At 43.8% G+C, this 27,751-nt stretch overlaps 2 protein-coding genes across 9 annotated transcripts in view; one reads left to right on the forward strand and one right to left on the reverse strand.

Annotated features, from left to right (window-relative positions):
* SLK (STE20 like kinase) overlaps positions 1-3,641 on the reverse strand; it is a 67,236-nt gene extending 63,595 nt beyond the window's left edge. For 2 of the 5 annotated variants that reach the window (XM_077823228.1, XM_077823226.1), the window contains exon 1: positions 2,629-3,638. In XM_077823228.1, the coding sequence (XP_077679354.1) occupies positions 2,629-2,778 (150 nt within the window). In that variant the 5' untranslated portion in view covers positions 2,779-3,638. Of the gene's footprint in view, positions 1-2,628 lie in introns of all 5 variants that reach the window. The other 3 variants (XM_077823227.1, XM_077823229.1, XM_077823230.1) reach the window with 3 other exon arrangements.
* A 177-nt stretch (positions 3,642-3,818) lies between these two features.
* Positions 3,819-27,751, forward strand: part of STN1 (STN1 subunit of CST complex) — a 62,784-nt gene continuing 38,851 nt past the window's right edge. For 2 of the 4 annotated variants that reach the window (XM_077823237.1, XM_077823240.1), the window contains exons 1-4: positions 3,819-3,886; positions 9,294-9,449; positions 11,638-11,702; positions 25,946-26,141. In XM_077823237.1, coding sequence (XP_077679363.1) covers positions 26,009-26,141 — 133 coding nt within the window. In that variant the 5' untranslated portion in view covers positions 3,819-3,886; positions 9,294-9,449; positions 11,638-11,702; positions 25,946-26,008. Of the gene's footprint in view, positions 3,887-9,293; positions 9,454-11,637; positions 11,703-25,945; positions 26,142-27,751 lie in introns of all 4 variants that reach the window. The other 2 variants (XM_077823238.1, XM_077823239.1) reach the window with 2 other exon arrangements.

Below are 27,751 nucleotides of genomic sequence, written 5' to 3' on the forward strand. Positions count from 1 at the left end.
TGATTTTACCAAGATCCTGAAGATAGTGTGTTTGTCACTAGCGGCTGAAACTGAAGAGGAGGCATGTGTGGGCACATGGAAAGGGGATGTGCCAGAGAACGTTTAGTGGTGTTGCTCTGGGGCCTGCCCACTCTCCCCTGCTGGAAAGACCATTATAATAATCAGAAGAAAATTAAAAAAAAACACTTATGAAGTTTCAAAAAAATATTTGAGTCCATACATGCTATTTATGAGGGTGCTCTGCTATATCAGATTTGACTGAGATTTTCAAAACAATCTAAAGGATTTAGATACACATCATCCATTCATTTTCTTGGAAGATGTACCAATCCCCTATACTGATTTGAAAATCTCAACTTTGCTTTAAAAAAATAAAATCAAGTTCTGTGTTCCTTTAACAGGATGTTGTTTACATACAAGAGTCCTGAAAACCAGACTCTGGAATTAGAACAAGTTTTCTGACTTTGGCTATATCTTACACTACGGACTATGTTGGCAAAACTTACGTTGCTCAGGTGTGTAAATATTACACCCGCCTGAGTGACATAAGCGCTTGTATGCACAGTGCCATGTTAGTGGGAGAGCTTCTCCCATCGACATACCTTCTGCCACTTGCGGAGGTGAGTTTTTATGCTGATGGGGGAAGCTCTTCAACAGATGCGCTGCAGCAGCACAGCAGTCTCGGTACAGCTACAGCACAGCAGCGCTGTACCTAGACATGGCCCTAGCGAAAAGGAAGGCATGCAAGAGATACTACTTACAAAAACATTAATGGAAAGTGTTATTCCCTTTAACAATTTGGAAAAGAAACATAAGAAAATGCAAAATTGCTTCTGTCCAGAATAGCTGCTATTTGCTGGAGGATAAGGAATCCTTATAAGCCAGTGGTTCTCAACCAGGATGCAGGGCCGCCTGGGGGTCCATGAGCAGGTTTCAGGGGTCCGCCAAGCAGGGCTGGCATTAGACTTGCTGGGTCCCAGGGCAGAAAGCCAAAGCCCCACTCCCAGGGGCTAAAGCCCAGGGCTCCAAGCTCCACCACCCAGGGCTGAAGCCAAAGCCTGAGCAACTTAGCTTCGCAGGGCCCCCTGTGGCAAAGGGCCCAATGCAACTGCCCTGCTTGCTACCCCCTAACCCTGGCTTTTATATGCAGAAAAACAGTTGTTGTGGCACAGGTGGGCTGTGGTGGGGACGACGACACACAACTCAAAAAGAAAAAGATTGAGAACCCCTGGTGTAAATGATCTTGTAGTCCCACTGAAATGCAGTATTTTAAACTTGAAAACTTCTTGACTGAAACAACTAGTTATTTTCCAGCAACAATGCATCTGGTATCCTTTTTTCTACACTCTATCCCTATCCCATGAACCTGCTCAAGATATCACCTTCCTGCACCATGTCTGTTCCCTAATGAGCTTGAGGATGCAGTTCTCTCCTCGCCACCGAGAAACATCGAACATAAGAATGGTCTGACCAAGTATGGCCAAAGGTCCATCCAGCCCAGTATCCAGTCTGCAGACAGTGGCCAATGCCAGGTGCCCCAGAGGGAGTGAACCTAACAGGTAATGATCAAGTGATCTCTCTCCTGCCATCCATCTCCACCTTCTGACAAACAGAGGGTAGGGACACCATTCCTTACCCATCCTGGCTAATAGGTTAAGTCCTTTAATGACTATCTAGTTCTCTTTTAAACCCTGTTATAGTCCTAGCCTTCACAACCTCCTCAGGCAAGGAGTTCCACAGGAACATGCCCGTCATGCACGCCATAAAACAAACTAGAGGCATTGACACCCTGTGTGAAACCCAAAGCCAGCAGAGAAGACTGTTTGAAGGCATGAGTTTATTTCTTGCCATTTATCTGATAGCGTCTTTATGAAACAAATTTAAAACTATTACAATGTAGGTTTCTTCTGTGAAGGTTCATCTAGTAAGTAGCCTATAAAAATACAGCTTATATTGCTATATTTCAACATTTTATATCAAGTCATTGAAACAAGTTAGGACAACCAACACACACATCCTTAAAAAAGGAAAACCTGGATAGCCCTGGGGCATTTAATTCAATCTGATGAGAGAACAAGATATTTTATTAAGGCAAATGGACTCATTAAAAATATCACAAGATCAGCACTCAAGCCACTATAAGAGACATTTAAGTCTATTTTACTTTTAAGTGTGATATTTTACAAAAAAGTAGCTAGGGAAAGAAAATTGAGCTTATGCTTGACTAGAGAAGCCTATCCCTTGATAGATTAAAAGCCAGACTGAACAAAACACTGGAAGGAAAAAAAATGCAGGAGCAGGGAACAACTCAGCAGTGGCAGGCTGGAGGAGAGGGCGGGACCATGACCTAATAGGACTTTCCCATCTCCAGTTTCTATTATTCTTTGTGATGATCAGGATTTTCAGGTAGCCCAGTGCTGTCAATGTTTAGCTGTGTGACTGGGCACATCACAACCTATTTGCCTCAGTTTCCCAAAGTGTAAAATAGGCATAATACTTACCTATGTTAGAAAGATGCTTTGAGATCCTCAGACGACAGGCCTTATGGAAAGGCAAGCTTGCGATGCACTTATTTCAAGAAACTATACCATATGAGACTTAGCTGCCACTTCTCAAGTTTTCTCTTACCTTGAACACTTTACCAAAAGCACCATCTCCCAGCTCGCCTATAATCTCCCAGAACTCCTCCGGATTCAAGTCTCTCTTGACGTGCTCATATTGTTTCTTTTTCTTCTCGCCACCGAGCTTAAAGATTTTACGAAAGTTAAAGAAAGACATTTTTTCCTCCCTTAAAAAAAAAAAACGGTTCCAAAAAAACTGAAAGAAAACCGCAGAGGGTGGGAATAGCAGCAGCTCTCTGAGCAGCGTCTCACGATGTGTCACTCCACCTTCTGCAAGGGAAAAGCTAAGCAGTGTCTTGGCAAGTGTGCTGTCCCGCACGCGCCCCCTCCCCACGCCGCCGCGCGTGGAAAGCCCCCGGCCCGGGGGTGCTCCGCTGAGGCAGGGCGTGGGGTGAGATTCCCCCCCGCCCTCGGTGCTTAGAGGGCTGGGTTATTTCCCCGAATCGCTATTCGACAACAGCCGGCTGCGTGGCCGCCACACCGGCGACAAGCGCCCGGCTCCCTGCTCGCCCCGGGGACGGTGGCTTCAGCGTCCAAGGCTGAGTGGGGACGAAGCACGAACTTCCTCACTCACATCGTCGGTGGAGGCTCCTCGCCCGCTGGAGACGGCTCGCTGAGGCGGGGGGAGGAGGGGGCGGTAGCCGGCACCTGGGGCCGCCTCTCCCCGGGGTGGGAGTCACCTCCTCTCCCGGAGGGGCGCGGGGTCCCCCTGCGGCCCCGGAGGAGGGGGCTGTCCGGTCCCCCTAGTCACACAGGGGAGGGCGGCAGGGTCCCAGCGGCAGGAGACGGCGTCTCCCCGCTTCCTCCTCACAGGCGCAGAGCCCAGGCGGCCGATCTCCCTCCGGGCGGCAACCGGCGTCTCCTCGCTCAGGGCCGGCTGGGGGGGAGGGGCGGAGCGTCAGGCTCCTCCAGCCGCGGCGGCGGCGGCGGCCTCCTTCTTCCCCCTCAGTCAGTCACTTAGTCACTCGCGCGCGCGCCTCTAGCCCCCGTCTCCGGACCCGTCTCTCGCGCCGCGCTCGCCCGGCCGGGCCTCACCTCTCTAGCGCCCCCCTCCCCCTTCCGCCGACTTTCCCCCTTTGGCGCATGCGCGCGGACAGCCGAGCCCGGAGACGTTTTCCCCCTCCTCTCACGCTCCCTGGCCGGCTGGAGAAAAGGGCGGGGTTAGAGGACCAGCTTAAACGGCCGAACGGGCGGTAACGGCCTCTTCCACGTGATGCCGGAGAGCCCGCGAGGGGCCAATGGGAGCGCGCTGAGCTCTCAGGTGGGTAAGATGGTGGGTTTTTTTTCTCGGGGGGGTGGTTTTTTTCCTAACTGCCCTGGGGGAGGGTGTACTCCGCTTTCCTGACCGTGCCCCCCCCCAACTAGGGGGGAGGGGGAGACTCTCCCCTTTCCTGACCGTGCCCCCCCAACTAGGGGGGAGACTCTCCCCTTTCCTGACCGTGCCCCCCCCAACTAGGGGGGAGGGGGGAGACTCTCCCCTTTCCTGACCGTGCCCCCCCAACTAGGGGGGAGGGGGGAGACTCTCCCCTTTCCTGACCGTGCCCCCCCCAACTAGGGGGGAGGGGGAGACTCTCCCCTTTCCTGACCGTGCCCCCCCCCAACTAGGGGGGAGACTCTCCCCTTTCCTGACCGTGCCCCCCCCCAACTAGGGGGGAGACTCTCCCCTTTCCTGACCGTGCCCCCCCAGTTGGCCCCTCCCTGACAGCGACGTGGGCAGGGGACGGGAGTTCCCTTTCCTCCCAGCTCCTTGCCTGGTAGGCTGAGGCAGGGTGTGGGTGGGTTCACCTCCATCCCCTGAGGGAGGGCACACGGCACAGGGTGTGATGGGAGAGTAGGGGGTTGTAAGTTTTGTGGGGCTGTTTAGCTGGAGCGGGGGGTTGTGCCAGAAGCTCTGGCCCTGTACTTTGTTTCTGAAGCAGAGTGGTTTCTAGACTAGCACTTGGTGCATTGGGGTCACAGCAAGGTGTGATGTCATTGCGTCCTATGGGTTTGGCACCTTACGGGGTTTAAGTAATGGACTAGACTTGCTTTTTCTGCTCCCCCACTCGCTGCATCAGGGATCCTGTTGTAATGCTACTATTTTTTATATGCCACAAAAAGTGTTAGGTGCTTCACACACAAAGAAGATAGGCTGGCTGTCCTGAAGGGCTTACTATTCAAACAGACAACTCCTGAACCAGTGGGTCTCAAACTATTGTATTGGTGACCCTTTTCACACAGCAAGCCTCTGAGTGCACCCCCCCCCCCAAATTAAAAACACTTGTTTATATATTTAATACCATTATAAATGCTGGAGGCAAAGCGGGGTTTGGGGTGGAGGCTGACCCCCCCCCATGTAAAACTGTGTGACCCCCTGAGGGGCCCTGACCCCCAGTTTTAGAACCCCTGTCCCAGACAATGGGTAGGATGCAAGGGGAGGCAGGATGGACTTGGGCTGAGACACTGGATTGGGATTTGAGAGAGCTGGATTCCCTCCTCTGCCTCCCACCTCGGTCACTTCCTGTGTGCCGTTGGGCAAACTGTGTAGCATTTTTCAGAGTAGCAGCCGTGTTAGTCTGTATCCGCAAAAAGAAAAGGAGTACTTGTGGCACCTTAGAGACTAACAAATTTATTTGAGCATAAGCTTTCGTGAGCTACAGCTCACTTCATCAGATGCATTTGATTCTCAGATGGGCCAAGCACCTCTAGTTGCTATTGGCTTAGATTGGGCATTCTGGATACTCAGGACCTCCAAAGATCAGACCCTTCATCTCTCTGTGCCTCAGTTCTCAGTCTAAAATGGGAAAGATGATGCATTCCTATCTCACGGGGTGGGCGCAGGGGATGAATATAAATTCATGCATGTCCATGAGGTACAGTACTAAGATATTACAGTGATTATATTAGTTTATAACCACTTAGGGCTTGTCTACACTTGAAATACTTCAGTGGCACAGCTGCAGCTGCTATAGTGCTTCAGTGTAGACACTATCTATGCTGACGAGAGGGATTTTCCTGTCGGTGTAAGTAATCCTACTCCCTGAGAGGCGGTAGCTAGGTTGATGGAAGAATTCACAGGGGTTTAAGCTGGCTTAAGTATGCCATTCAGGGATGTGGATTTTTCATACCTCTGAGCTATTTAGCTAACCCAACCTAATTTTATAGTGTAGACCAGGCCTCAGATAGAAAAGCAGCTTGAGCAGTACTGTCAACAACTTCTTGTTAGTTACGGTTTCTTTTTCTTTTTGTCTCTCATCTGTTTTATTCTCTACTATGGGAAGGGCTAAGACTTATAATACACTTGAAAGAAGTATTATTTAAGGAGGGTCTTAGAAAATGATAACGTGGTGGGGCACATTAGGAAGAAGATTTCATGGAATAAGGTACAACTAATATGGGAGAAGGGCATAGTGACGACTGGGGAAGTGGAATAAAAAGAAACAAGGGCAGAGAGGTAGGTAGGAGGTGAACTTGGCATGAAACTATTTGTGGAGGAGTGGTAAACCTTTCAATTCCAGAAAGCTGCTGACATTGCATAATTAGTGATAAGAATATTAGTTGTATTGCAGTAGTACTCAGGAACCCCTGTCATGGACTGGTGTCGTACAGTGCCAGATGCTGCCCCAACAAAGAGCTTATAATCTAAATATTATCACAATGTCATACATGACCTAAGGTTCTATTACCAGTCCAGAATTATTTGCTATGAATAGCACTGACAGAATAAGGGACCTCCCAAATATTTCTGATTTTAGAAGAGATGGATGGTAATACTGATCTCCTTTGTTCAAGGAGAATATTGGGTTTTGTAGTTTCTCTCTGTGTTGACTCCTTCCCAATACAGGTGGCAGGTACCAGAGCTGTGCTGCCTACTTATGGATGTGAGGTAGTGATAAAATGACAACAGCCATCCAGACTAGTCTCTGTTTTCCCACCACACCTGGATTCTGGTTGGCCAGTCACAGCTACCAGGTTCATTTGGAAGTTGCATGAAGATGGTTTGGAATTAAAACCGAGTGAGAAAGAAACTGTTATGGCTGAATATTTTTTTTAAAAATTGATTTTCCTGGGTTCTCAACGTTTCCCACCTTAAATTATGAAATCTCAGGATTTTAAAAGTCCAATTTTCCCTCAGGCTGAATAATAGCAAAGTCAGTTTGGTTTTAAAAATAAAAGTTGGATTTTTTTAAAAAGCATTTCTAGTGGCATTCAGTTATGTAAAAGCTTACTTTTTACAAAGACTCAGATTTGGCTCCAAACCAAGATTAACATTCTTTGAACCAGTCCACTGACAGGACATCAAAACAAGTGGAAAGTAAAAGCACAAGTTTTATCCTGTAGCCTAAAACCAGTCCACCTTCCATTTTCTTCAACAGAAGTTGGATTAAGCCCAAAAGCTTGTGTCAGAAGTAGGTGGGTCAAGCCCAAAGACAGAAACTTTTCTAGAGTTGCTTGAGGGTGAATGTAGTTGTGAGGATGGTCTGTTGGATAGAGCAGGGGTTAGGGAATTGGGACTCTTGTGTCCTGTGACTGACTAACTTCGTAAACAATTCACTTTACCCTTCTGTGCATCAGTTTATCCCTATGTAATATGGGTGTCATGGAATTGGAACTGCTCTGTAATAATTTATGAATATTGTATGTTGACCTGGTTCTAAGTCATTTATTCTATGAATATTTTGGTGTAGTTTAATATGGGTTGTAAGTAAAGACCAGCAGAGAGTGAAGAAATGGCTCAAGATAAATTACTTCTCTACAGATACTTGAGGGATGTTATGAGATAATACCAGGTCAGGAAAAGGTCCACACATACAGGAGATCAGAAGGTTTAAAAAAGGAACACATTCTGAAAAGAGAGGTAGGAGGAGAGGAGCATTTTGGGGCAACCAAACTAACATAGGCACCTTCTGGGATTTCTGAAAAAGTTAGGCCTTCCAAGGTTACCATCAGCGGATGGTAAGCCTTTAAGTCAGAGAGAAATAAGTGTAGATTGTTTTAAAACCTTTTTTTCCTCTAAATGCATTGTTCCTACTGTTTAAAATAAACAATACTTTGGTTTTAAGAAGGCTGTCTGATCACAATGTATTACCGGTCACAGACTCCTGAAGGAAAGAAGTACTGCGGGTACTTAAATTCAGTCAGATGTACAAAATAAGAAGGAGGTGATGCAAAAGGTCCTGTAGCCCAGGGCCTGGTCTATGAGTGGGGAGAATTGCACAGTTCCAGCCAAGGACAGGTAAAGGCACAAGACCTGAGACCTGGTACACTCAGAGACCAGAAGCATGGGGAGGCAGAGGTGCAGCCAGCCCCGTAACCATGTCAATAGACAGAGAATTACACGTTCTATAAAGCCCCAAATGTGCTTTAGACTGGAATGTAGACAAGCTCCCTGCTTCCAAGTTCTAGAAGATCTACAGATCACATAAACAGTGAAGTATGTGGTGAAGAGATGCCATAAAGACTCGATGATTGAGCAATAAGGTTTGACATATTGTAGTTCCACTTTTTTCTTTTTCTTAATGTTTGTAAAGCAATTTCAGATCCTCTGATGAAAGGTTTTTTTAGTCATAGAAGATTAGGGTTGGAATCTCAGGGGATCATCTAGTCCAACCCTCTGCTCAAAGCAGGACCAACACCAACCAAATCATCCCAGCCAGGGCTTTGTCAAGCCGGGCCTTAAAAACCTCTAAGGACAGAGATTCCACTACCTCCCTAAGTCACCCATTCCAATGCTTCACCACCTTCCTAGTGAAACAGTGTTTCCTAATATCCAACCTAGATCTCCCCCACTGCAACTTGAAACCATTGCTCCTTGTTCTGTCATCTGCCACCACTGAGAACAGTCGAGCTCCATCCTCTTTGGAACCCTCTCTTCTGCAGATTAAATAAGCCCAGTTCCCTCAGCCTCTCCTCGTAAGTCATGTGCCCCAGCCCCCTGATCATTTTCATTGCCCTCCACTGGACTCTCTCCAATTTGTCCACATACTTTCTATAGTGGGGGACCCAAAACTGAACGCAATACTTCAGATGTGGTCTCACCAGTGCCAAATAGAGAGGAATAATCACTTCCCTCGATCTGCTGGCAGTGCTCCTACTAATACAGCCCAATATGCTGTTAGCCTTCTTGGCAACAAGGGCACACTGTTGACTTGTATCCAGCTTCTCGTCCACAGTAATCCCCAAGTCCTTTTCTGCAGAACTGCTGCTTAGCCAGTCGGTCCCCAGCCTGTAGCAGTGCATGGGATTCTTCCGTCCTAAGTGCAGAACTCTGCACTTGTCCTTGTTGAACCTCATTAGATTTCTTTTGGCCCAATTCTCAAATTTGTCTAGGTCACTCTAGACCCTATCCCTACCCTCCAGTGTATCTACCTTTCCCCCCAGCTTAGTGTTATCCACAAACTTGCTGAGAGTGCAATCTATCCCATCATCCAGATCATTAGTAAAGATGCTGAACAAAACCGGCCCCAGGACTGAACCCTGGGCCACTCCGCTTGATACCAGCTGCCAACTAGACATCGAGCCGTTGATCATTACCTGTTAGCCAGACAATCTAGCCAGCTTTCTATCCATGTTATAGTCCATTCATCCAATCCATACTTTTTTAACTTGCTGGCAAGAATACTGTGGGAGACCATATCAAAAGCTTTGCTAAAGTTAAGATATATCATGACCACTGCTTTCCTGCATCCACAGAGCCAGTTATCTCGTCATAGAAGGCAATCAGGTTGGTCAGGCATGACTTGCCCTTGGTGAATCCATGTTGACTGTTTCTGATCACCTTCCTCTCCTCCAAGCGCTTCAAAATGGTTTCCTTGAGGACCTGCTCCGTGGGTTTTTCCAGGGACTGAGGTGAGTCTGTATTTCCCCGGGTTCTCCTTCTTTCCTTTTTTAAAGATGGGTACTATGTTTGCCTTTTTCCAGTTGTCCGGGACCTCCCCCGAATGCCACAAGTTTTCAAAGATAATGGCCAGTGGCTCTGCAGTCACATCAGCTAATTCCTTCAGCACCCTCGGATGCATTAGATCTGGACCCATGGACTTGTGCATGTCCAGTTTTTCTAAATAGTCCTTAACCTGTTCTTTCACCGTTGCGGGCTGCTCACCTCTTCTCCATACTGTGTTGCCCAGGGCAGCAGTCTGGGAGCTGACCTTGTCTGTGAAGATCAAGGCAAAAAAAACATTGAGTACCTCCGCTTTTTCCACATCATCTGTGACTAGGTTGCCTCCCCCATTCATTAAGGGTCTCACACTTTCCCTGACCTTTTTCTTGTTGCTAACATACCTGTAGAAACCCTTCTTGTTACCTTTCACATCCCTTGCTAGCTGCAACTCCCATTGTGTTTTGGCCTTCCTGATTACACCCCTGCATGCTCGAGCAATATCTTTATTACTCCTCCCTACTCATCTGACCAAATCATGGAAAGTCTGAGAGACCAGTTTCTCTTCCCTTATTTCTGCTACAACAGAGTAATATCTTGCCAGCCAATCCTAAAAATATACACTATAATATGAAGGTTAAGTGACAGTAGCAAATCCTTCCCTATTTGTACTGATTTCCTGGTCTGGATTAGGGTATGTGAAACTTAATCTGTTTTTGGAGACAAGAGGTTTTTAGCAACTGTAAATGCTTCCAAATGCTAGAGATGAAAAGTAAAAGTGACCGATAGGTAAATTATAATTCCTCCTTCACCAATTTACTTCAGTAGCCTTTGAAAGTTATTTCACTGAAGCAGATTAATGTCAAGTCTTGCAAAAAGAAAACTATTTCACTTCTGCATTGAGTACATTGACCTAGAAATATCTTTCACTCCTGATCCATCACTAAAACCCTAATTCCACTGCCACCGCCTTTGTTTCTGACTCTGAAGTCTCTCTCCTACTTTCTTATTCTAAAGCTTGAACTCTGTTTGCCCCCTTGACCTCATCCATTCTCACTTCCTGCTGTCCCTAGTTCCCCCTTTAATACTCCCCTTTAACTGCTCTCTCCTCTGCTTCATTTTGTGCTCCCTGCATCAAGTTTAAACTAAAATATTCTGCAAACTAACATGACCCTCTAACTGCTGCTCTATTTCCTCTCTTACCTTTATTTTTATTTTTATTTTTTTTTTAAGTTTTGCTGTCTTGATTTCCTGTCCACCACTCTTTGGGTGATCTCTTCCAATCTGTCTAAGGTTTTCCATTGCCTCCACTCCACTGAAACTCTCCTGGCTAAGGTCACCAATTTTACTAGCTTCTAGCTAACTCTAAGGGATATATCTAGTCTCATCCTCCTGTATCTGTTTGCCACCTTTGACACTTAATCACTGTGTGACACCTTTTCTTGTTTTTTCTCAAGCCATACTGACTCTTCCTTCATGGCTTCCCCATTCTCAGAGTCCATTTATTCCTCTACCCTGGCCAGTTGCTTCAGCTACCATCTTTATGAGGTAACTCCTAATTCTTCTCTTTAACACACCCAACCCTTTCTTGAATCTCTAGCTGCCCCTCCGACATCTCTTCTTGGTGTCAGCTGCCATCTCCAAAATTATTTCCATTGATCTCTCCAATATCTATCTTGTCTGTGTCATTTGACTTTTTTCTTTACCCTTGTCCATGAGCTACTCTTATCTCACTTTGATTACCGAAACCATCTGTCTGACCTCCTTGCTTCTCACTTCTTCCCATTGCATCATCTGCCTCTTCCACTGCTCTGACCATGTCACCCTCTCTTTGAATTCCTCCATTCACTCACTGTCTCTTATCACATCAATCTCAGCCTATTCCAGCTCACGAAGAGGCTTTTATGTAATACTTCCTTCACCTGCGTCTCTACTGTCATTTCATTCTCTTTTCTGCTTCCTTGCTATGCTCATCTCAAGCTCTGCATTTTACTCCTTCCTTTGAGGCTTATTCCCTACTCTCAACTTCACACTCTTTACCATGCTGCTTCCTGCTCCTGGGCTCTAGTTTTATTTGCATAACAAGTGCCAACAGTGTGCTAGGCATTTGTTTACCAGTCCTAAATAACACACTTCTTTGTCTTGTTTTTGACTTGCTAGTCCCATACAGCAAAGAATGTGAGGAGTTTCTAGAATCATCTGAGAGAGAGTGCACACAAACCCAGGTCAGTAACGGTGATCTGAATATAAGAAAATAAATGGATTTGTACCCTCTTTAGTTCCTTTAATGTACAAGGAAGGCCTGAGAGGCTGTTTTTCTGCACCCACCCACCCAAAAAAGTCACAAATGTCAATTCATATTTTCCCATTTCTTGCTGGAAGTCTTGAATGACTCAGCAGTGTTTATGCAGACCTCTCAGCTGTTAATTGAAGGAGTGTGGTTGCTAAATCTAGGGTAGAAAGAAGCCCTCATTTCGGTCGGTGTGTGTGGGGGAACCTTTCATGGCTCGTTCATAAAGAATCCATAGAAAGGCACAAACCTATTTTTTTCATCCTTGCTTGCTGTCATTAAGTCTCTGTTTGTATAATGGAAATAATTCAGGAATTTATGGGGCAGATAAGAAGAAAGCATAATGCTGGAGGTCAGTCTCTGAAAGAACAAGTTCCAGGGCTGTCATTACATTGTTAATCTGAATCAATATTCTGGCTCATAACAATGACCTTGAAACAAACCATTGCGTGGCTCCTTGTTTGCTTCTGATGGATTTATATAGGGTTGTTTTTTAATCCGGGGAAACTGCTATGGAATTATTTGGTATTTGTGCTGTGAAAACTTAAATACACAAAACACATTTATTATTATTTAATTTGTAACCCTTCTGCCAGTTAGAGTTGGCAGCAAGTAGGGCCGGGTTCAATATCTAGGGGTTCCTTTTCAACATACAACACAAAACTGGCTCGAGCCCGCACGTACTGACCTGGCACAATTACACACCACCCATTGCATGCCTCTAAGAGGCAATACTTCCCCTCTTGCAAACACAGAGTCTGAGTGTAGAATAGAAAATTTTAATAAAAAGGGGGGAAGTAACCTGGCATTAACTTGGGAAAATGCCACAGGCAGGATTCATAAGCATGAAACTGTGAGCAAAACACCCACCCCAGAGTATGTTGGACAGTGTTCTTTTGCCTCAGGTTTTTAAGTCCAACAACCAAAAGCTCCTTTAATGTGCCCCTTCCTTCTCCCTCCACCGCACAGTTGTTGTCCATGGTCAGTGAAGACCCAGAGGTGCATCTGTGTGAGTTCACCTTCCAACCTGGGGGGTGGGGAGAAGGCACCTTGCTTGCTTCACTGTCCAGGCACTCGCTCTGGCATTAGCCACTCTTCCAGCTGCTCACCACACTGCATGCTCTGGAATGTCTTAAGGTCCCACTGTGTAACACAGCTGTCAGTGATTTCTGCTGTTAATGGGGAAACCTCACTGCTAGTGCAGACTGGGCAGCCTCTTGCATCAGACACGCTGCCCAAAGCAAGTCTAATGCTTAGACCTGGTTATCATGGTCTTCAGCTCTATTGGTCTGCACCAAAAGACTCAACTGAGTCTTAATCCACTCTGTTATTACACAGTGGAGAGAGGAAGGGTCAAATGGTGTCTAGGATCCTTAGGCAGAGCCCACACCACCAGGTACAAATACTTGTCCCCACTACACTTGTGTCTCAACTCCACTGTTCTTTGGCACTCTTGTCGCCTGTCTAGCAAGTGCAGTTTAGTTGAGGGTGAGTCCCTCAATCAGGGCATGCCAAGCACAGTTCTTATGCCCTTGATTCACACAACAAGGATAACAACCCTTTATTATAAGGATTTACAAAGTAACAAGCCTTGTGGATAGGGAGGAAGTGATAGAGGTGGTATATCTTGAATTTAGTAAGCCTTTTGATACTGTATCTCATAAAAAAAAAAAAAAAAAAAAAGTAGGGAAGTGCAACCTAGATGGAGCTACTATAAGGTGGGTGCAGAAGTGATTAGAAAACTTTTTCCAGAGTGTAGTTATCAGTGGTTCATGGTCAAGCTGGAAGCACATATCGAGTGGGGTTCGTGCAGGGATCAGTTCTGGGTCCAGTTCTGTTCAATGTTTTCATCAGTGATTTAGATAATGGCATAGAGAGTACACTTATAAAGTTTGCGGGCGATAGCAAGCTGGAGGGGTTGCAAGTGTGTCATAAATATAAAGGGAAGGGTAAACACCTTTAAAATCCCTCCTGGCCAGAGGAAAAACCCTTTCACCTGTAAAGGGTTAAGAAGCTAGGATAACCTCTCTGGCACCTGACCAAAATGACCAATGAGGAGACCAGATACTTTCAAAAGCTGGGGGGAGGGAAAAACAAAGCCTCTCTGTCTGTCTGTGTGATGCTTTTGCCGGGGACAGAACAGGAATGGAGTCTTAGAACTTAGTAAGTAATATAGCTAGATATGCATTAGATTCTGATTTCTTTAAATGGCTGAGAAAATAAGCTGTGCTGAATGGAATGGATATTCCTGTTTTTGTGTCTTTTTGTAACTTAAGGTTTTGCCTAGAGGGATTCTCTATGTTTTGAATCTAATTACCCTGTAAGGTGTTTACCATCCTGATTTTACAGAGGTGATTCTTTTTACTTCTATTAAAATTCTTCTTTTCAGAAACTGAATGCTTTTTCGTCGTTCTTAAGATCCAAGGGTTTGGGTCTGTGGTCACCTATGCAAATTGGTGAGGATTTTTATCAAACCTTCCCCAGGAAAGGGGGTGTAAGATTTGGGAGGATTTTGGGGGGAAAGACATTTCCAAACGGACTCGTTCCCAGTAACCGGTGTTGGACATTTAGTGGTGGCAGCGAAAGTCCAAGGGCAAAAGGTAAAATAGCTTGTACCTTGGGGAAGTTTTAATCTAAGCTGGTAAAAGTAATCTTAGGAGGTTTTCATGCAGGTTCCCACTGTACCCTAGAGTTCAGAGTGGGGAAGGAACCTTGACAAAGCGCTTTGGAGGATAGGATTAAAATTCAAAATGATCTGGACAAACTGGAGAAATGGTCTGAAGTAAATAGGATGAAATTCAATAAGGACAAATGCAAAGTACTCCAGTTACGAAGGAACAATCAGTTGCGCACATACAAAATGGGAAATGACTGCCTAGGAAGGAGTACTGTGAGAAGGGATCTGGGCGTCATAGTGGATCATAAACTAAATATGAGTCAACAGTGTAAACACTGTTACAAAAAAAGCAAACATAATTCTGGAATGTATTAGCAGGAATGTTGTAAGCAAGACACAAGAAGTAATTCTTCCGCTCTACTCTGTGCAGGTTAGGCCTCAACTGGAGTATTGTGTCTAGTTCTGGGCGCCACAATTCAGGAAAGATGTGAACAAATTGGAGAAAATCCAGAGAAGAGCAACAAAAATTATTAAAGGTCTACAAAACATGACCTATGAGGGAAGATTGAAAGAATTGTGTTTGTTTAGTCTGCAGAAGAGAAGACCGAGGGGAGATATAACTGTTTTTAAGTACATCAAATGTTGTTACCAGGGGGAGGGAGAAAAATTGTTTTCCTTATCCTCTGAGGATAGGACAAGAAGCAATGGGCTTAACTTGCAGCAAGGCCCCTTTTTAGTTTGGACATTAGGAAAAACTTTCTAACTGTCAAGGTGATTAAGCACTGGAATAAATTGCCTAGGGAGGTTGTGGAATCTCCATTGTTGGAGATTTTTAGGAGCAGGTTAGACAAACACCTGTCAGGGATGGTCTAGTTAATACTTAGCCCCGCCATGAGTGCAGGGGACTGGACTAGATGACCTCTGGAAGTCCCTTCCATTCCTAGGAATCTATGATTAGCCTTGCCCCCAATAACAAGGTGAGTTGTGATCCAACACCAGCAAAAAATGATCATTTGAACAAAGCATTGCCCTCATGCTGCATGCCTAGGCAGAATAGGTGTATCCATGCAAACAAGGTGGGTTCATGACGTCGTCTCCCTCAGCTCATCAGTAAATATCAGGGGAGAGCTCAAATGTATACAAATTGATTGATTGTATTATTGTAGTGTCTAATTGCCCTAGTCACGGGCTCGGACCTTATTGTGCTAGGTGCTGTAAATGCACATAACAAAAAGACAGTCTCTGCCCCAAGAGTTTACAATCCAAGCATAAGACAAGAGGCAGCAAATTGATGCAGACTGATAGAGTACAAGGTAGTGATCTCAACACACCAGCAGCCTAGGTTCTTAGTTGGTATTTTCTGCAGAATTTTAGATTGTTTAATAACATTACTAGCCCTTCTGTCTGTGAATAAATCCTTCTCAATGTGAAACTGATGTAGGGCTGCCTTGTAGGATCTGCAGACAGCTGGCTGCCTTCATCTCAGTTGGATGTTAAACTTTGAGACTGAATGACAAATAAAATGTCAACATTACTAAATTATCAGCATACCTAGAAACCTTTAGAGATGCACTTTATCCAGTTGGTTTTATTTGAAATTAAATATCATTGAATAAAGTTGGAAAATTTTAAAGATGCAAATCCTTGAAGGTCTGTCAAATATTTGATTTTTATTCAAGAACTGACATTGAAAAAAGGGATTTTTTTTTCTACTTCAGCAAAATGTATTGGGCCAAATGTATTCCTTGTTAAAATATTGACTTCAGTGGAGTTGTTACAGAAGTTATATAGGTTTCAGAGTAACAGCCGTGTTAATCTGTATTCGCAAAAAGAAAAGGAGTACTTGTGGCACCTTAGAGACTAACCAATTTATTTGAGCATAAGCTTCCGTGAGCTACACGAAAGCTTATGCTCAAATAAATTGGTTAGTCTCTAAGGTGCCACAAGTACTCCTTTTCTTTTGAGAAGTTATATATTTGACCTGGTATTTCTAGCAGGCTAACTACAATGTTACCTTCAGGAATGGGATGCTGAAACAGACTATCAATCCTGCATACAATATGACAGCTAAACTGTGCTGCCATGCTTATTAGAATTGATAAGCTATGTATTGCCTCATAGATGTAATGTGAATATGCATCAACTGCTTGACAATTGTATAATCAAACTTCCTTTTTTTGAAATTCAAACATTAGTATGTCAGATAAAAGCCCTTTCAAATACACATGTGTAGTTTAAAATGTGATATCCAGTGGACTATAGGTTTCTGACAATTGGCCACATTAGGAAATGTGTATTCCTCTAACTTCCCTATTGTAAGATTGTTGCTTTTGTCTGAATAAGTTGACTACAGTGTGCGTTTAGTAGATCTCTGTTAGGTAAATCTCTTAATTGAGTAACACTCATAACTTCTAATAAATTACTATTCCCGGGGAACCTGTAGGTTTTAAATGGGTATATCTTTCAATAAATATTAATCACTATTTTTGGAATATACCTATATATTAAACTGAACATTTTAAAATACTTCTTATAACAGTCTTTCACAGCATTCATGAAGTACACCAGTAAATCGGTAATCTGGATTTCTTTAGAAAGAACATATAATTATTTTTGTTTAATTAAATGTCTATAATATTACCAAAAGGAATAATAATACTCTAGTCCCTTTAACCAGTTTTAATCAATAGAGATTATCTTTTATTTAAATCAAAGGCATCTTGTAGCTCTTCTCAGGGTATTGGATCAAAACTTCATTATGCAGTATACGAACATGAGAAAAAGTACTCAAATCTTGTAGAGCACCATCCATCTGATAGGTATTAAAAGGCTTAGTTCAGTCACATGAAAGCACACACTGCAAATGCTACACCACGGTTGTCTTACCACCAAATGGTAATTAGACCTTTCCTCTTGCACAGGAGCACAAGCTGATTTGCTTTGTTTGTTTGTGGCTTTAAAATTTTCACTAGGTCACACAATAGTTAAGACTAGGAATTTATTAAGGGATAAAGACTGCTTTGCATTTCAATATTGCTTTCAGTCAACAATGGCACAACCATTTCTGAACATATATCTACAAGCATGGCTTTTCTTGTTCCAAATCTGATTTCCCTCCTCCATACCACAGGTTCTTGTTTCCAAAATTGCTGACATGCTCTGTTATGTCCTGATTGGCTGCAGAGTCTCAAGATAAAACAACTTGTAATGTGATAATCTAGTTACAACTGTGTATTTTTAAATTATCTTTTTTTATTAAGGCCAGTAAGTCAGCCTAGTTCAGGTTTTGCCATAAACATGGTCTAGAAGGTGATCTGATTCTTTACATATACCATTTTAAAAAATTACCTGTTTCTCAGTAAAATTTATTTCCAAAACCTAGCACATTTTGACACCAAGATAAATTACTAAAGACTATTAGTTTTGCAGTAAGATATGCTTTAATCACAAGATGGAAAGAGATGCAATGTGATAGAATCAAATTTGGTTAGTAACACAAAGAGGAAATAATGACACTAAATGCTAATTAATGCAAAGATGAAGTTGAAAGTCTAAACAAAATTAGAATCAGGAAACAGTTGAAATACAGGTGAGTTTTTGGTAGTTGGTGGGGGGTGGGTTGGGTGAAAAGTGACTTCATAGAAATGCCATTTGTTGGGTTGCATGTTTAATGATACATTACACGCACAGAACCATAATTTTAAATGCAGAATGTTGCTTGGGTTACTTGAGTTTTCATAATAGGTGTTCTCCAATATTTATTTTTGAAGGCAAAGATACCATTATATTGTAGAATAAAAATTGGTTTTATTTAGCATTTTTAAGCTTCCATAGTAATGAAATTGATACTAATAGTGTGATTGTTTAGGCAAAACACAGCAGCTGTTTTGTGTTCATCAATAGCTCATCCAAACCCTTGGACACTAGGATCTGCTTTTTGAAATATAGATAACTAGCAAACTGATTGTATTCCTCCTTTTCTTAAATGACGTGGAATCTTTAATTTGCAGAATGAAGGGATTTTAATTTACAGTGCAGAGCATCACAATATTAATACATTAAGGCCAGACGAGACTAGTAGGATCATCTAGTTTGACCATCTGCATAAGACAAGTCCGTATAATTTCATCCAGTAATTTCTGCAGCTTCTGACTGAGCTACACATATTGTATTTGTTGTAATTCATGGAGGCAGTTTGTGGTGAGAAGGTGCGACATAAAATTTCAGCAACATTTAGAGTGGTGTTTACAAAAGCTGAAGTACAATTAAACCAAACCACATTTCAAACCTGCTCATCAAAAGGATGCTCGTTTACCATTTCTAAGTATGTGAAGCAATAATAGGGAGTCACGAATGTCATGCATATCCATAACATCAGTGTTCTAATTGAGTGACTGGCCAAGAGATCTGAGTAAATTAAAGCTGTTGTAGGGAATGGTCCAGGAGGTATTTGTGCTCAGAAAATCTTTTTACGTGCCATTTGGTGCTGTCCTGGTGCATTCAAAATGTTCTTTACAAGGCAGAGAGAGTCCGCAAAGGCTTAGCAGAATCTAGAGACAGGCTAACTACATTAAAGTTGGGGAAACACGAATACTGCAGAGTGGGGGTTCTCAAATCTTTTTATAGTTTGCACATCTTAACAGATAAATGAGGCAGAGTGGGAGAGAGTGGCAAGGAGACTTTCAATCTCAACATCATGTGGCAACTACAGCAATTGCTTACACAAAAATTAATATTAGGAAACAAACTGGACTTTAGCAGCTGGGGTTAGGAGATCCAACACTGTGTGACCAGCCAGTTCTCCCAGTCCCCAGATTATCAGAACGTGCTTCACAGACTACCAGAGGTCCATCATCCACAGCTTGAGAACAACTAATGCAGCATTCTGTAAGAAACTTACCAAAAGAATCTACACAGATCCAGAATCTCTGGTTGACCAAAAAAAAAAAAGTACTAGTGGCACCTTATTGGATGCATCCGATGAAGTGAGCTGTAGCTCACGAAAGCTTATGCTCAAATAAATTGGTTAGTCTCTAAGGTGCCACTAGTACTCCTTTTCTTTTTGCGAATACAGACTAACACGGCTGCTACTCTGAATCTTGTTGACCGTGACTATTACATTTCTAGCCTTGGAAGGTCTACAATTAACTGAAATACAACGTTGTCTTTACCTACAGAGCTGTTTATCTTAGCAGATATTTTTGTTTAGAAGAAGGCAGTGGAGGGGGGCCTTGATCTCAGGCTGCCTAAATGTACAGTAGTTTGTGATGAGGCACAGCAATGGCTTCCTATAATGAAGTGCTACAGGAAATTGCTGACTTTATCCCAATTTGTATTATATCCGTTTTGCAAAGAGTTACGGCTGTTTGAGCTGCTTTCATACAGTCTACCCCATATGAACTTTATTGAGTTCAGCAAAACATTCTCTTGGTATCTTTCTCATAGCCTCGGCTAATGAGCCTGAGAACAAGTGCAGTCAGTGTGGGAGAAGCTAATCTTTGAGAAGCATAACAGAAACTTGTTTTCACATGGCTTAATGGGTCGGGGAATTGCCCCAGGTAAAACTGAAAGTAATGTATCTGTGAGCTGGAAGGAAGCCTCAAAGTACTTCTTCCCCATTCACCCTCAGCTTTCACAGGCTTGTTTCTGGAGATGCATCTGAAAATCTTTTTGCTGCAAGAGGTGTCTTACAGCACTTCCTGTCTGAAGCCTTTATTTAGGGACGTGATAAAGATACAAGAAAACACTGTGACGGGTTCAGTCACAGAAACCCCCTTGGGACTGTCACTTGATATGCTGAGACTACCTCTGATCCCGTTTTCTCTGCCAGTTTGGGCCTCCAGAACCCTGCCTTGTCGAGCCAGACATGCCAGTCTGCTCCAACACAGCCCAGGGTGTGAACCACACGCCAAACACCCCCTCTCGGGAGGCACCCCACAGTTTGGGGACCGCTGCCCTACACTATGTATATGAAGTGAAGTCCAGGAGGGGCTGACCTTTTGGTGGGACTCTGTAGTGTTTGCATTGCTAAGAGTTGTCACAGCATTTTGGTACTTAAAGTATTAAGTGTGCATGCATCTACTCAGAATTGTCTGTTAGCATTATGATCGATAATGACACAAATATCTACACATCTTCAGGGAACCTGCTATGTCCCTAAACCTTCAGTATACAGTGTAGCTGCTATCTTCCTTCCAGATAACATATAACCAGTATCAATTAGGCAGTTAAAGCCCCTACTAGAATAATAGAAAGTTCCACTTTCTCCCCAGGTGACTTACTAATTAATAAATCCCTGGGATACTCTGCCTAAGGTGTCAAAACTTCCAGTGTCAATTTTCAAACAGACATAGGAAGATCAGGTACTTCAGCTAGGCGTTAGGGGATCCTGTAGGTAGGGTACTTGCAGATAGGGTCAAGTTTCCTATGGGTAGGACAGACAACATTTTTTTTTTTTTAACTCCTTCTTCTAGCCGGAAGCACATTTGTGAATGACATTACAGATGCGCATGAAGTAATGAAAAATATTGCCCAGTAGATGCATTGAAAAGTTTCTTTTCCATCCCTCTCTTGGAGTAGGAGAGAAAAAGGGAGGCCTTTCTTAGGGTAAGCCCAGATGGTGGGATGTTCCCATTGTGCTTATAAGGAATGACAGGGATAATTCAATACAGAACTATTGTGGAGGTCAACGATACTAGATGAATGGAAGTCACAGCAGGGGTGGAGAGGTATAGCATCATGAGTCCCTATATACTTGTGTTCTCCTTTAGATCTCTAAGGCCTGGCCTACACGAAGGGGGGGACTGATCTAAATTAAGCAACTTAAGCTACGTGAATAACGTAGCTGAAGTTGCCGTACTTAGAGCTACTTACCGCGGTGTCTTGAGTGCGGTAGGTCGGCTGCTGACGCTCCCCCTTCCACTCCGCCTACGCTTCTTGCTCCAGTGGAGTACCAGAGTCGACAGGAGAACACTCGGCGGTCAATGTATCGCATCTTTACTAAAAGCGATAAATCGACCCCTGCTGGATCGATCACTCCGGAGGTAAGTATAGACATGCCCTAGGGGACCAAAGAATTGCTGAAATAGGTCCTAACAGGGTAAACTGAAGTCTGTAAAAATAATTCAAATGGGGCTACCACATGGTGGGCTCCTAAGAGAGGAGAAGAAAGCAGGGTTGTACATGTACTGTCAATCATTTTAGAAAACTGATAGTGGGTACAATGCAGTGTCTTTATTCCCTCTACCTGAAAATTAACTTCCTGTACTGAAAATGTGAATCTGCCACCTGGAAAAGCGAGGATATGTTTGTAGATGAACATTAAGGAGCTGCTCATCACATGTAGTGTTCTTCTGAAGTTAGTTTAGATCTCCATGCTTTCTAACTCATTGCATTTTAACCACTAGGAATTTAAAGCTCTTGAGCTTACAAAAGTTGTGATCCATGGACCCCCACAAAATCCTGCTGGTGCCCTTTGAGTAGACCACAGCCAAAGCAGAAATGCCACTCCACAAGGGCTTTCCCCAAACTTGAAACTTTTTGTTTCTACAGCACGCTTCATCTGAGTGTGTTGGTGTTTCACATACACTGAAGTACTTATGAAGAAGTGTAAAAGTCATCTGGTGCCCCCAGGAGGCCCTCTTGTACCTGTCCCCAGTGATGCCCTGAGTAATCATGAGATTATGTAAAAATAATAGATTTGGTGTTCTTTGTTTGACTTCTGCATTTTGAGCTTCACTGGGGTCACATTTTGAAGCTTTCTCCATAGCTACAGGGGCTAGAAACTTACTTATTTTTTTAAGAATGAAGGCTGAGATCATCACATATTCACTTGACTCCAGGAGCTGGGGCTTTAACAATAACTATCATGAGACTCATGACAAAATCATGAGTTGGCAACACCGAATTAACTCCTTCTGCAAAGGTTCGCAGGCAGGAGGAAGGAGCAGTGAGTTAATATGGGCCTTGCCTTTGGGCGTTCAGCTCAAAATAGAGCAATGCATGCTGGATCCTTCCCTCTGCTGGTTGGGGGAGAAGGAAAAGCTGAGGGCAGCTGCTTCACTTCATATAAACTGTGTACAGGGCCTAGATTTCAGGAAAGTGCCAGTCCAGCCTATCTACCTTTTGTGAATGTTTGGCCATCCTTAAAATTCAGTACTTGCTATTGAAGTCCCAAATACCTCCTTATTTCCAGGGCTACTGATGGAAAGTTCTTCATCATTAATTATCCCAAGGATTCACATGTGCCAGTAGTGACTTTCTTCTTCCGCTCCACCCCAGCACATGTGAAGTTATGCAGTAAAATGTAGTCAGACCTGCTTGTTGCCTAACTCTTCCCTTGTTGCTTTTAGGTCTAGAAGTGTCATCTTGGGCTTGGCTCAGAGAAATATCTTCTATTGTAAAATTGTGACAGGTGCTGGAATTCAATGTGTGGAATATACCTAATGACTCTTGTTTGGGAGATACTGATTTATACAAAAGGAAAAACTTCCCTAGGGAACCAAAACCATCTGCTTGTGTCAGGTTACTTTCCAGGGAAGAGGTGCCCCTAATATTGAATAATTTATATCATAGCATCATGAGACAGGCATGATATCTTAAGCCTTCTTCCTTCTGGGTGGGAGAGGGTTAAGCGGAACTGCTTTCCTTCACTCTAATCTGGTGTCAGGAATAAGGCCCTGCGCCTGCTCAGACTCTTGACAGCCTGAGGAGTCAGCTAGGCTGCTGATAGACTGCCCTGCCTGGTTCACTAGGGAAGCTACTAGGCCAGATCTTAAGCCAAGCAGTAGCTTTCTGGCTGGCTCAATGCACAGGCCTGTGAATTCTCTGCCTCACTCCAAGCCCTGCTTCGGCCCTGATCCAGCCTAGACCCTGCCCTGCACCTTGCCTTGTTCCAGTCCTGTCCCAGCCTCTCTCCTGCCTCTGAACCAACCCTGCTCCTGCCTTCTCTGACTCTGGATCTGTCCCTAATTCCTTGCTCTGACTCTGTCTTGATCCTGAGCTCTGGCAGTTGGACTCTGACTGCTGTTCTTATCTCTTGCTTTGACCTGTAGGCCTGACTTCTGCTCTGACCATTAGACCTGACTACGTACAACGTGGTCTTCTGACACATGGGCTGCTTTAGCTCTGGTTAGCTACAGAATGGAGGTTTATTAACATTTAATTTTACAGAGGACTTCCCTCATGTGCTATGACTAAGGCTAAGATTTTGCCACGGAGGTTGCGGAAGTTGTGGAGGTCTTTGAAAGTCATAGATTCGTGACTTCAGCCCCGGCGGCTGGGAACTGCGGAGTCCCACCTCCTCCCACAGCGGCAGGGAGCTGTGAGGTACCCCTGCTGCCTGACGCAGCAGGCCCCCAAGCTCCAAGCTGCCATGGGTGGAGGGTACCCCGCAGCTCCCCGCCAGCTGCTGTGGGGAACAGGGGGACCCCTGCAGCTCCCTGCCCTCCGCCATGGCTTTGGCAGCAGGGGGACCTCTGCCACTGGGGCCGGGGGGACCCTTGAGCTCCCATGAGTGGTGGGGGGGCCCCAGAGCTCCCAGCCACTCCGTAGCTGCCCAGTCCCTTCATATTTTATCATGGATATTTTTAGTAAAGGTCAGTGACAAAATCTTAGCCTAATGGCCCTTCACATTTTCATTAAAAACAAGACCCAATGGACAAGTGATTCTCAAGGTGGATTGGAAATGAGCAGCCAAACAATTGGCCCTAAGTAATGGTGAGTGTACCATTCTAGAGGGAGGATGTGAGCAAGTGTGCAATGGATTAAATGGAAAGGGGAGTCTGATAGTAATAATTTTGCCATGTCTACAGGCGTGCTAGGTACCCTACAAAACACACAATTTGCCCACAACCTTGCTTTGTAAAGCTTACAATCTAGAGTTCATACAGGCACACTGAGCAATCGTGAGCACAGCTCCAAAGTGGAGCAGGGAGCGGTGAGAGTTAAGTTAATAAGATCATACAGTGACTGAATTAGTTCATGCATGCTGCTTGGTAAGGTTTGATCTAAACTTCGTGTAGTTCAGCGGTTCTCAACCATGGGTCTGGGGCCCTCTGTGGGCTGTGAGCAGGTTTCAGGGGGTCCTCCAAGCAGAGCCAGTGTGATTCGCTGGGGCCCAGGACAGAAAGCCAAAGCCCCACCATGGGGTCTGAAGCCTGGGGCCCCCAGCCCTGCCATCTGGGGCTGAAGCAACTTAGCATCGTGGGACCTTCTATAGCATGGGGCTGCAAGGAATTGCTCTGCTTGCTACACCTAAAGCCAGCCCTGGCTTTCATATGCAGAAGAACAGTTGTGGCACAGGTGGGCTGTGGAGTTTTTCTAGAATGTTGGGAAGGGGTGTTAAAAAGGTTGAGACCCCCTGATGTAATTCACACCTTTGTAGGTTTCATGGGAGACATTAAGTTTTTGAAAAAACAAGGAGGAGTCTGGTGACACCTTAAAGACTAACAGATTTATTTGGGCCCAAATAAATCTGTTAGTCTTTAGGATGCCACCGGACTCCTTCTTGTTTTTGTGGATACAGACTAACATGGCTACCCCCTGATAATTAACTTTGTGGAGGGATTTGATGAGGAGAGGGTGGTTGGGTAGGTTTTGGAAGGCCCTTCTGTATGTAAGGGTCAGCATGGAAGAAAGTAGAGTTGCCTGTGGGAGGAGGAAACAAAAATAGATCCAGGCAAAGCAAGCTGGTGTTAATTTTGCGTAAACAAAAGGGAGTGGCTGCACTGAGGTACTTAAGTAATAAAAATGTCTTCACCTCTATACCAGCATGAATGACTGTTGCACTTAAAATTGGGGAGGTTGAAAGTGAGTGGTGTTCTTCTTTTGTTCTTCCCCAGCAAAAGGGGACAAATAGAATTGTTTTCTACAGTTCCTTTCATGCTCTGGGGCAACCTGGAGTACTTTACAGGAACAAGTTAAATGCCAGCAAAGGGGAAGTTAACAAAAATGCATGTCAAGGCTCAAAATTCCTACTGGGTGTCCCAGGGCAGGTATTTTTGGGCAGAACACCTGTCTTCCGAAATTATCTGCCTAGTGGGATGTCTAAATTAGTCATGATGGTGGTGAGAAAAGAGAACACGAGAATAAGCAGAATGAAAGGGAAGGGGAAGTAACCAGTATGAAGTATTGAAGGTTGTGTGGCACAAAATGGGGAAGAGGTGGCTGCTTTCATTTGGTTCCAATAAAATAAGCTAATTTTTCAGTAAAATATTCAAGTAGATGAATAGGGGAAGATACTTTTTTGGGGAGTGGGGGAAAAGAGGAAGAAAACCATAAACAAAAAGAGAAATAGAAAAGTAAAAAAGGTTAAAAAGAAGGCATGTGATGCTCCAACTCTATTAGTGAGATATATTTTGGATCATTTTACTTCTGTAGGGAAATCCCCTTAATTTGTGTTTAATTTGAAGGAGTTGATGGCAGAATGCTATAGCTGCTATTACTGGTCGCTTCAAGTAAACTAGCACAGCAAATATTTTACATGTTTTGTGCTACAGTTTCCGGAAACTCACTATCAATTTCTGAGGGCTATATGTAATAGAATCTTTTTACCTATGTAGATAAAGATCATCAGCAGTCCCGAGCCTGTTCTTGTTCATGCGAATTGGTCACTTGGTTTCTGAATGCAGTCCGACCCTGCGAAGTATGAAGCAGAGATGCCTTCCCTGTTATGGGGGTTGGATCCTGTCTTTTCTGCATTTGCAAGACTCTACATTAAGGATATAAAGGAAATGAATGAATCTAAGCAGGTTCCAGGTATGTGTGTATGATTTCTTTGGTGTGTATAGAAATGTAATGGGTTTAATTAGTAATGGGTGTTATTGTAGAACAGTATCAGCTTTCTGCAGTCTTAGTTATGTCTCAGTTATGTAGCATGACTGTCCAAGGATCTCAGAGCTCTTTTTGAATGCTGATGAGTAAGTTCTCAACACTCCCTGTGAGGTAGGTCAGTATTGTCTCCATCAGGACAGTTGAGACACAGAGGTCAAAGATCTTGTATTAATTTATGTAGAATTATAGTGGCAGTGCTGGAAATGGAACTTAGGAGACCCGATGCCTTCTCCATTGTTCTAACTGTTATGAAACAATCTCTCTAAATTTAAGAGACTTGTTTGGCAGAACAGAAAGGCTTCACTAACTTTCTCTGTATGTGTGTTGCTGGGATCTAATAAAGCTTAATTGGAAAAAAAATTTTTTTTTGCTATGCTTTCTCCCCCTCAAACCATTTAAAAAAATTTTATGGAGGATTTTCAGCCTTTTCTTTTATTGCCTTCTTGTTGAAAGGTGGTCACTTTCTTGTATTTAAATGTTTTTAAAGAGCAGTGCTTTTTGTCTGGGCACATTCATAGGTAATAAGAAATAGTAATGGGCCTTACCTGTTTGGTTTCTAAATATGAATGAAGGATACTTCATGTATTGGGAAAGCCTTGTGGTTCATTCTAGTTTCTGTGCTGACTCTTATGCCACACCTTTTATTTCCTAACCATTGTTTGAAATTGTATGCTTTGCTGTCTGCTTCCTGTGGAGCTCCAGCCAATATCACCCACATATATACATTTTTCTAACGCAGCATAGGGCTAGCATGGGGTTGCTGTTATCACTAGGAAGAACCTAAACAGGCTACAGTTTGTTCCATACTGTGGTGGGGTCTATGTACCCCAAACTCTGTCGGGCAGGACTTAAGACTGTTCTTATGGGAAAGGAAAAGGGAAGGAAAACCCATAGAGAAACCTAGAGAGTTAATCAGGAAAACCAGCTAGTTCTGAGTAGGTTTATCTACAAGAAGGACTAGGGACATATATTTATCCCCTTGAATAAAAGAAGGTTGTTGGCTTGCTTTACTCTTGAAGCACTGCTCTTGATTTTTGTTAATATATTAACTTTTCATTGACAACCGGAATGACGCTAGTCTCCTTCCGGAAGCCAAGAACTGGCTTTGTTATGCTCTTCTGACATCTAGTGTTGTGCCCTTAGGGACAACACAGAGTGTACAAGATCCAGCATATTTACTTCTGTGGAAACAGATATGATGTATGTTTTCAAACCTGTTGACCTGGGGCAGTGACAAAAATATGGAGATACTGCTGATGGTTAATCTTGTATTTTAAAATGGGCTATTTGTATTATGGTAGCACTTATAGGCCTAAATCTGAGATAATGGCCCCATTGTGCTATGCACACATCAATGAAAAGAATGTCCTTGCCCCGAAAGAACTGACAGATTGTCATCTTTAATTACTTAATCTTTTCTTGATTTAAAAACAATAATACAGGGACTCTGTCTCTCTGTTCTGTGTGTTGTACAGAACCTAGCACAGTGGGGTCCTGGCCCATGACTGGGGCTCCTAGGTGCTGCTGCTAAACAA

The sequence above is a fragment of the Eretmochelys imbricata genome, chromosome 7 (assembly GCF_965152235.1).
Source record: "Eretmochelys imbricata isolate rEreImb1 chromosome 7, rEreImb1.hap1, whole genome shotgun sequence".
In the NCBI taxonomy this organism is placed as follows: Eukaryota; Metazoa; Chordata; order Testudines; family Cheloniidae; genus Eretmochelys; species Eretmochelys imbricata.